Source organism: Magallana gigas, chromosome 4 (genome assembly GCF_963853765.1).
Source record: "Magallana gigas chromosome 4, xbMagGiga1.1, whole genome shotgun sequence".
Lineage (NCBI taxonomy): Eukaryota > Metazoa > Mollusca > Bivalvia > Ostreida > Ostreidae > Magallana > Magallana gigas.
The window spans coordinates 12,237,000-12,246,990 of record NC_088856.1 but is presented as its reverse complement, the minus strand read 5'-3'; the positions used below and the strand labels follow the sequence as shown (position 1 = coordinate 12,246,990).

Here is a 9,991-nt window from a genome sequence, read left to right as displayed (position 1 = left end):
TTTAATTTACTTGAAATAGATCCAAACTTAACCATATACACTCGATTATTTTCATTCATTGTTACTCTATCGACAATATATGCGGCTCAGTAGGAAATTCCCTTGAATATCCCAATGTATCATATATGCCATTTAGTTGAAAGCATTGGTTAGCGTTGACAATGCACACAAATTAGCCGAACTAATTACACCAAGGAATCCGCTTCTGACTGGGTTAGCCGCTGGTACGTATGGTGCAATCCAAAGCTCTGGAGTGTGGAACAGCTGGAAAATGATCCGGGCCATTAAGTTTGACTTCACTTCACCCTACAATCCCTGTGGATACACCCACAGATTGCCTCCAATATGGAAAAGTATATAAGTCGGCGACTCCAAATGCTTGACTGATAATTTCTGTCAATTCGGTCCATTCATTCATGACATTTTACGTGACAAGGGAACATTCAAAGAAAAAAGGTAAGAGAGGGAGAGTAAATTTAATATATATCATTCATTGTTGTAATGCGTGGGAGATTTCAAAAACCCTTCCTATAGTTTCTTTGAAAAAAAATTATAACAGTTGTTGTGCTAATCTTATGAAATTTTTGAATTTTGAAAAAAAAATATTTTAAATCTAGATTGAAATAATGTGTGATTAATCTTGGTTTTATTCACTTGCTTAAGGTAAACGTAACATATATAAGAGAATATATGCAAAGAAAACGTATTTGAAATTATGATTTCAATTGCCTTTCTGTAGTTGATTAAGGCAATATGAGCTGTATTTCTTAGAATTTTATTTTGCTGCAATAACCTGCTAGTATGCATGTAACTTAAACTTTTATGATAAATAAGATTTGAAAAAATCATTCTTTTTTTGTCAGAAGAAAGATTTCTCTTCTAATGAATATATAGAAGTTCAATTTTTGTACAGGACGACAATAATTCAATTTTGCTTCAATTAAGGCTTCTTAAAAGCTTTTCCCACAGAAATAAGGCTAACAGAAATTAATAAACCATTATTTTTTTGTCATTTTTAGTAGAAAATAACATTTTTGTGAAAATAAATTTCAGCGTGAAAATGGCAGCTCATATTGCTTTAAATGCATTCAACTTCATAAAAAATAATGGATAATCTAGCTTAAATGTGAATTTTTTTTTCATTGCATCGACTCATTACTGTTAGTCAGAATTTCGATTTTCCTACGAATTGGAGTTATACTTGATTTGTATCATATTAGCGTAGTTGTGTGTACGACTTAACAGTTTTCCAAAAATAAAACAACTCTTGTATTTGAAAATAATAATTTGTAATGAAATTGCTTTCATTGTCACCTTTTGATTTTTAATTTCATTGCTTAATTTTAAAAGGTTTAAATCAGTAGCCCAATGACTACAGTAATTGTACAAATATGAACTTGTTAATGACGGTTAACAATTTTAGACATAAATTATTTACGGTTTTTTAAAACATATAACAATTCGGATTGAATTTTGATGAGCATTGTAAACATAGCTCATATACATCCATATTAGGGGAAATTTGGTGAAATCCCAGAAAAAACAGAACGATCGGTCGAGACCATCTATTTCTGTCTTATTTTGTCGAATTATTGGAATGTCTATTCATACATCTGTTAATTATGTCGAAGTATATAGTTTTTATGATTAGCTTAATGTTTCATGATTTAAAATCATGTTTTAGTATATCTCTTTATTAGTAACAATCGTTATCGGTTTCAGTTAATTGACTGTTCATTTCAAAATTTATATTCATGTACAGTGCCGACACATCATAACTGGTAATTGATGTTAAATAATTAAGTGATCAGTGATGGTTTAGCTTTTTGAGCTTTACTTGCAGATAGAATATTTTTTTAATTTACTTTTTCGTTAAACAAAGTTGTTATAAAACTGAGAGAGAGAGAGAGAGAGAGAGAGAGAGAGAGAGAGAGAGCAAGCAAAAAGATTTTCATTTGAAATTTAAAAGGGCAGTGTCACGATTTTGGTCAATTTCAATTTTTCTATTTTTATTATTTACAAGTTTCAGAATGGATTTCAAATGCTCAAATGAAAGGACTATGTGCGGTATGGTGAAATATCTGCCCCCGATTTCAACCAATTTTAAAATAGTATCGTATTAAAATCAAATCTTCATAAATCATTGTACAGAGGATGACTATTACTTTTATCTTGATTTTAGTCATATTTGCTCATTCGCTGTTTATTTATGACGTCACCTGAATGACATAATTCCCGCTTTGCAAACAAATGAAAATTTTCTCATTTTTGCTTTATATTTTGCATTCGGAAGTATAAAGCACAGGTCTGCTCAAGTACGATTTTAACATATGTTTTTCTTCATATAGTTATACACAATTATACTAAAATATGGTACTTGAGCAAGCCTTCGCTCGATGTTTTCCAGTCGAAAAACCATCGGAAAACACCCATATTTTGCTACTAATCATCAATTTATCCAAATAAGGCAATCTTCATGACGTCATTTCTACATTATGACCTCATGTGGTGATAAACTTTTACACCATTATTTTCAATATATTGTTAACTATTTTTCACCTTTTTTTTAAAGTTCTTTTTAAAACTTTGATTTTTGGGGCAAAAAATGCATAGTACCACACATAGTCCTTTGAGAGTCAGTTTTAGAATTATAAGCAAGTTACAGAGCTCACAATTCTTTCTCATGTAAACAAGGCTCGTGCCCTGTTTTTTTTTTTTAATAAAGGTTCAATATACCAGTAAAAACTCTTTTTAAAGCTAATTTTTTATCGTCTTATTTATTTTGGCATAAATGAACAGTTTCTAACGTTTAACACATTCATTTTAGTCTTAAACTGCAATTTATACTTCAACATTCAAAATGTAAACAAAAGCTTTGTTTACATAGCATTATAAGCGAGCTAGAGAGCTTACAGTTCCTTGCTATGATAGCAAGGAATTGTAAGCTCTCTAGCTTGCTTCTAACTCAACGAAAGACAGTCAAATTTTGGTTGACTATTAAACATGCCCTACTGAAGCATTGTGAACATTCAAATCGGAAAAATAATTGTTGACCAAAATCGTAACCATGACCTTTAAGAAAAACACAAGCTATGGACAACCTGTTGTTTTGTTTAAAAAGAACTCTTTATAAAGGCTTGTATTCTCTCAGTATATCTTATATCGGTTACATGCGTATATGCAGGCGTTTCATTTCTTAATTACATGTAACCATGCAAATAATTGAAAAAGAATATTACACACAAATAGATCTTTCATTTTTAAAACAAATATTATCCAAAAGGCACGTTATATCTATCAATAAAGAAATGTTATTAGATTGAAAACTATTTGTTTCCGAATTGTCGGTATTTCGAAATGTTACAGTTTCTGAAACAAAGCATGATCACCAAGTGACGTTCACTTGTTTGCAATGTAATTATTCCCCCTACGCATATAAATTGCTATAGCAGTGATGTAAACTTTATGAAATTTCCTCGTGTTCGATGTTAATTTAAAGCACGTTGTCATTTGAAACTTCTGGAGCATTTTACGCCTTCTTTTAAATAAAAGAGCAAGTTAGTATTACTACTAACTTCATACAATATTTAAAAAATACAACAGGAAAACCAAAGCATATTTTAATTTGAGTTTGGGTTAATGCAGGACATGAGATTTGTTTACATATAACCAAACAAACTATATTAGCTGGAATCATCATTTTGATTCAACATTAATTCCTTCAATGATTTATTTGGTATTCACCGTTTGTAACTCTTTGGAATTGCAATACTTCCTCCCCCCCCATTTGTTTTCCTACTGTCGCTAAAGTATTCTCTATAGATTGTATTTTCATTAAATGCGTGTTTACAAAGATGTGCAACTTAGGAATACCCAACATTAACCACATAGTTGACTTGGTTTTTATGTTATTTACCGTGGTTAAGGAGTGAACTGGCAGTTAACATGAAGAGATAAATTAATTGATAACAACACTGCAAATAGTTTTTGGGATTACGAAACAGTTCTTCACGTAAAAAAACAAACATATAACATCTGATGTTTGGGTTGCTGCAATATTTCAGAAGTCGTCCAGTCACTAATCATTGTAATTGCTTAGTACAATAAAATAAATAAAATTATCTTATTCTCTCATGGAAAAGGAGAACGGATGATAATATTCAAGAAACCAAAAATATTTATCACTGATTTTCCCCGCAAGAAGGAACTGTAAAAAGCTGTGAGCAATTAATACTTCTTAATGAAACGTTTCTGTGACAAAATCAAAAGAGCTGAAATCCTAGCTTCATTATACTTTCCCTGATTTAATGACAGAGAGTACTTGTCTGATTGAACAGAAGTTTTTGATTTAATTAAACAGTTCTGTATTTTCGCATTCTGATCTAAAAGAGTTTTGAATGATCTATTTTTGTAATGAGTGACTTTTTCTTCTCTTTCATTGTAATGAGAATCTTTGATGTGAAACGATTTATTTCTGATCTTAGTGTTGCGGCCACACCCTTGACATTTGAGGGTTTAGCAGTTTTGATATTACCTTTTGATATAATGAAATACCCAAACAAAAACGATGTCTTAAGTGCAATATGCTGTCGATGTTAATACTTTTCTATTTTTTAGGAATGGTCTGGGTTTTTCCAATTGCATCTATTGTACTTCTATCAGTCTTTGGTAAGTCAAAACTGTATATTCTTTTATTACTTATATAATGTTTACAAGAAAAATATTTTTTTCTGATTATTGTGCAAACCATTTCAATAGCATATATACAAGCGGCTTACAATTTGTGAGTGATCTGTTAAGAAAACCATGTTTTTCTTTATATTGTTATATCTGCATTGACTAAATGGATATTTCTGTAAAAATCAGCAACAGGTTCTCCTATTAAGCAGAAAGATGCCTATCACAATATGAAGGAGAAAAGCCAAAATAATTTGGTGTTGACAATTCATCCCAAACACAGCAAGTCACTGAAAGAAAGTGAGAAATTGGCGATGATAAAACAGATCAACCCAACAAACCACGAATCTTCATTTGACAACATTGAAAAATCATGGACCAATGTATTACTGAAGGATACCAAAAACAAGCGCACGTTTGCAAACCTTCAAAACAACGAAAACCGATTGCATAGGGAACCATTACTTGCTTTGATACCAGTTCGAGACAGGAGAATGTGGAGACGAAGGAATTTTCAAATCTATAATACTGTTCCGGATTCAAGATATCACTTTGAATCGTATGCGGTTGATCCAATGTTTTACTTCTTTGGAATTGGAAAGTAAATAATGATTGTCGAAATCATTTTCTTAATGTATGAGCATTTCAAGGAGAACACTGTATGCAACTTATGTTGAAAAGTACAGAAAGAATAAACAAAGTGATTCTCATGAAATATTTTAAGCTTTTGATATGGCCAAAGAAAACAGAGATGATTTTTTATTAACTATGAATAGTCAGCTTTGAAGGTTAAAGTGGCAATCAAATCTTAGCCGAAAAATACTTCGGGTTTTATTTCAATCGCTTTACTTCTTTTATCGAAATGTCAAAAACGTAAATGCATTTATTCTTGCATGAATAACACAAAGAAATACAATAAATTTTATCTTCATATAACATTGCGTTCATGTTGAGCGACCTGTAAAAAAAAGACAATATAGAAATAAAGAATTTTTAAAAGATGCATTTTGTACTTTTGAAAAAAGTATAGAATTACCTCATTTATTTCCGTGTCCCGTCGCTACACCATGATGTGCATTAATAGGACCCTGAGCTTCTAGTGTTAATCGCTGTTCAAGATACCACACAATATTTTTTATTTAACATGAAGGAGATTTATAAACAACGAGTATTTCTTTACGAGTCACGAACTTGACAAACATGGTTGCCTTACTTGCATGATATAGGTCTTCAGGGTAAGCTCATCGCTAGTGCTTAGTGCTGTAAATATAACCAAAATGCAACATCAATCTAAACCCTAGAGTGTTCAACGCTACATTTCGTAATGATTATCATTAATCTTGGCTTCATAAACAAGATGATCCAAGTAAAAAGATCCAGTATAATTTGTAATCTGAAATTCATTTCTAGTAATTATTTGTATTAAATATTATGTACATACAAATCAATATGTCAAGTATTCTTGAGTATCCAATGGTGTCAATGAAACTCGTCAAATTCCCGGCATCAGCGTGTGAAACCAAATCTACCAGTAATAACTGCTGGTCCACAGATAATGTTGTTAGAAATGTTTGCAGATGGAGTTGTTTCAAAACATCAAGAATGTTGCGTTCCTAAAACCAAATTGCAAATTCGGTGAATACAATAATACTAATTTAAACAGACAACATCATTTATAAATTGTTTTACTGAACGAAACAAAATGCTAATGATATTACAGGAATAAAACTAGACTAAGTCATATAATAATAGAATTAAGGCAAAATCGATCGATCTGATTAACGCAGAATATTAAATTTCTCTTTTACGTTTTATAAACATGCTGCATTGTCGTCATATGTGTATAAATATCAATGAGGTATTAACTCAGAGAAAAAAGACCGATGTTATATATTCGGAACGATTGAATAAAAATTAACTTGGAGCAAAATTAACCTTTATTTCTAATTCAGGAATTTCTGACAGAAAAAGACAGAACAATGGAGGAATACTAACGAGCCGCAAATACATCTAGCTATTTCTGTGTTGATAAATTTCAATAACCAAAACCCCGTGTAATATCGAGGGAGGAAAAGGAAATTATAGAAAACCCAATATATCGGACTCCCAAACCAGTTGGATTCAATTTTGCCCTGTCTGCATGTAATGATAGAAATATTAAGAAACAGTCTTCCAATGAATCATTAATCATTATAACAGCTGTTTTGAACAAAGGAGTAGTTTATAATTGTAATCAGCGTTCGACTCACCACAAGTCCACCGATACAGACACCCACCAGAAGTGAAAGAACTAGAACCTTCATGATTGGGAAAGTTGGCTCTGTAAAAGGTCAAGGTTATACAACATTTCTTTCTGATATGCTTTCGATTTTGAATATACTTGTAATTTTTGTAATTCTTAAAAAGGTAGGATGGTCCTGGCCATTTTTAGGCTATATTCTCCTTAATCAAAGTTTTGTATATACAAACAATAATACATCGAATTTTAAAATCTGAAATACAGCGCTATTTCATTAATTTAATGATAGTTTATGGTTAAACAAATCATATCAAAATTGACTTTATATGATAAGGGTCCAAAATAATCCCTTAAAATGAACATTGTCAATTTACTGTAGTTTTTCGTTTTCTTTGTTTTTCCATTTTGATCCACATTTTGAAATATTATATCATAAAGTTAATTTTGTTTTCACATTTCATTTTTTTAGCATAAAATGGCATGGTTTCAAGCAGTTTTCAGTTCAGAAAAAAATTAGCGATTGCTTGAAAAAAAACAAATATATTCATCAAAGATTTTCTGTCCGAGACTAATAAGTGACAAAAAGATTTTTCTTGTTTAAACTCTCGCTCTGCATTTTCCATTTGATAAAAAGAGAAGAAAATGTCTAATTTTGACTGAATTTGAATTACAAAACCTTTGTCAATTTGGACATCAAATACAGCCAGTGAATGCAAAAAATCAAATAAATAGGTTAATATATGCATTATATAAACTTTTCTAAAAAAAAAAAAGTAAGAACTTAATGGATCTTTACAATACTTTTATAATACATTTCAGATGGCAAATAATGGTTGCCTAATCTTACACATATAATCATATATAGTTCTTTTAAAGAAAATCTGATGGTTAATCAGTCGATCAACCAGCCTCCATAAATTCATAATTAAAATGACTAAGCAATAAATATATCATTTCAAAGACAAATTCGTTTCATGCTTAAACATAAAAAGAGTCAAAATGGTTTGGCGTTCAAATGAATGTCTATTGATAACCGTGTCACATATATTCATGTTCTGAATTAGTTATATCTACACTAGTTTTCATTCATTGTTGTAAAAATGAATTATTATATCAAGAAATGAACATGCCAATGCAACAACTTTTAGAATTAAAAAAACTTAATCAAACAGGCATTTCTTTCTTAGCGGAAAGGTATCTACTTCTTTGATGACGATAGATGTAATATAATAGGGAAATACATTGGTTTACAGGTATTGAGTGTGAATGCCACTGTAAGGAAAAGATCTATATGCAGTTCGATAATTTTAGTAACTGTTTGATGAAATAACAGGAGTGAAATCATTACTTTAGAAAACCGTAGAAAATCAAATGCAATTACATGAAAATGAGTGAACATAAATCTAACTTGAATTCCAATGTAATGTTCCATCTCACTGTGGTTTCTTTATTATTATTATTTTGAGATTAATGTTTCAAAAGTCCGTCAATTTATCAAAAAACGATCCTCTCGATTCCTTATTTGACTAGCTATAGATATTGCAATTCAACGGTCACTTACATTTGCAGTTCAACTAAACAACTAGAATTGTATTCAACGAAATTTGATGAAACCACGGTATTATGACGAGATTCAATCATTCAATCATTCAAATGGTTGTTGTTGTTTTTTTAATTTGAAATATTTTCTACTTTTGATTATGTCTTGTCAGTGCATTGTATAATTTGTGGTTGAAACTACTGTAAACGTAGTACATTTGGCTGTGTATTCTTTTTAGCTCTTTTGGCAGAATGCTGCTACCGCTAAATCTAGTACATCGCTAAGTGAAATGCATATATGTGTAAGAATAGTCACATTCAGAAATACGCTAATTCAAATCCACGCCAACTTGTTCAAAAACCAATATCCGCCAAATATCGTAAACGCCAAATCTAAAACGTTTACAGTATCTCTTGTGTATTTAATAACAAAGCTACTGGTTTATTTTAGAGAGCTCGATGGTCGTTGCCATTTTTCGACTTTTCCCCTGAAATAAAGAGCTCTATCTAAAGAAGGTTAAAGAAGATCTGATGGATAATTTATTGACCATCTAGCCTCCTTAAATTTGTAAAAATCTTCCAAAACCCTATTCAATGTATTCTAAATAAAATCGATTATTAAATTTCATTATTCTACATACTGGTTTTGCTATAAGAACCATTCTAACAAAATATAGACTTTGGTCAGTTGTGTCAAACAGCAATATGACGTAGGCCTGTCTATTTCATTGTTTGACACTAAGCCCATGGCTCTTTGAAATCAACAAGTTTTGTCTGGCTTCTAAGCTACGAATAAGCTGTATATTTCACTCTAAGTCAGCGTCATTTACAACTTGTTTTGATGCAATTACATCCTACCGAAAGTCCAAGGTCTTGTTAAAATGGTTCTTAAGCCTTACTTTTGCATGTGAACAGTTCTGTAAAACAAAAGGCTCTAAATGGACAAAGTACTTACTCTGTGTCAAGTGTCAAACAATTACTGATAGATAAACTTAGGCTAGAGAATCCTTACGTCTTATTCTGATAAGTGTGACCAGGTTACCTTTGTGAAATGAACCAGTCGATCTTAAGATTAGTATTCCTGACGTAATTTTCCCCTACGTCAATTTGTACAATTCCATACCGCTTAAATACTTCTTTCTAGGATAATACTAATGACGTCGGAAATAAAACGTTGAAATGAAAATATTGTGGCAAATATTTCAAATACTTTGCATTTTTGTCGGTAGGAGGGGGTGTACTCAGACTAGTTTTTGATTTTTTAAAAATTTCATTGTGATATCTGCGAAAATTACGAAGTACATATAGTATATGGACTATTTGGGAATATTTCATGAAATAATACGGTTAACCTTTTTTATACTAATATATAAGTAAATTAAATTAAATTATAAAATTTGATAAAATCATTAAGTAAATAATCTCTAACCGGTTCATCTTTAATTTAATCATCTAGTTTAATCAAATACTTCATTTGTCAATGTTTGAATTAAATTAATTTGATTAACCTCCAAAGAACCGATTCATCATTGATTT

General features: G+C 30.7%; 1 protein-coding gene across 1 annotated transcript; it reads right to left on the bottom strand.

Annotated features, from left to right (window-relative positions):
• Positions 1 to 5,545: 5,545 nt before the first annotated feature.
• Positions 5,546 to 9,546, bottom strand: LOC105319412 (uncharacterized). The gene is made up of 6 exons (XM_066081320.1): positions 9,498 to 9,546; positions 6,927 to 6,997; positions 6,119 to 6,290; positions 5,891 to 5,937; positions 5,714 to 5,786; positions 5,546 to 5,635 (listed from the first exon to the last, which is right to left on the bottom strand). The coding sequence occupies exons 2-5, from the start codon at positions 6,978 to 6,980 to the stop codon at positions 5,715 to 5,717; spliced, it is 345 nt and encodes a 114-aa protein (XP_065937392.1). The 5' UTR covers positions 6,981 to 6,997; positions 9,498 to 9,546; the 3' UTR covers positions 5,546 to 5,635; position 5,714.
• Positions 9,547 to 9,991: the final 445 nt, after the last annotated feature.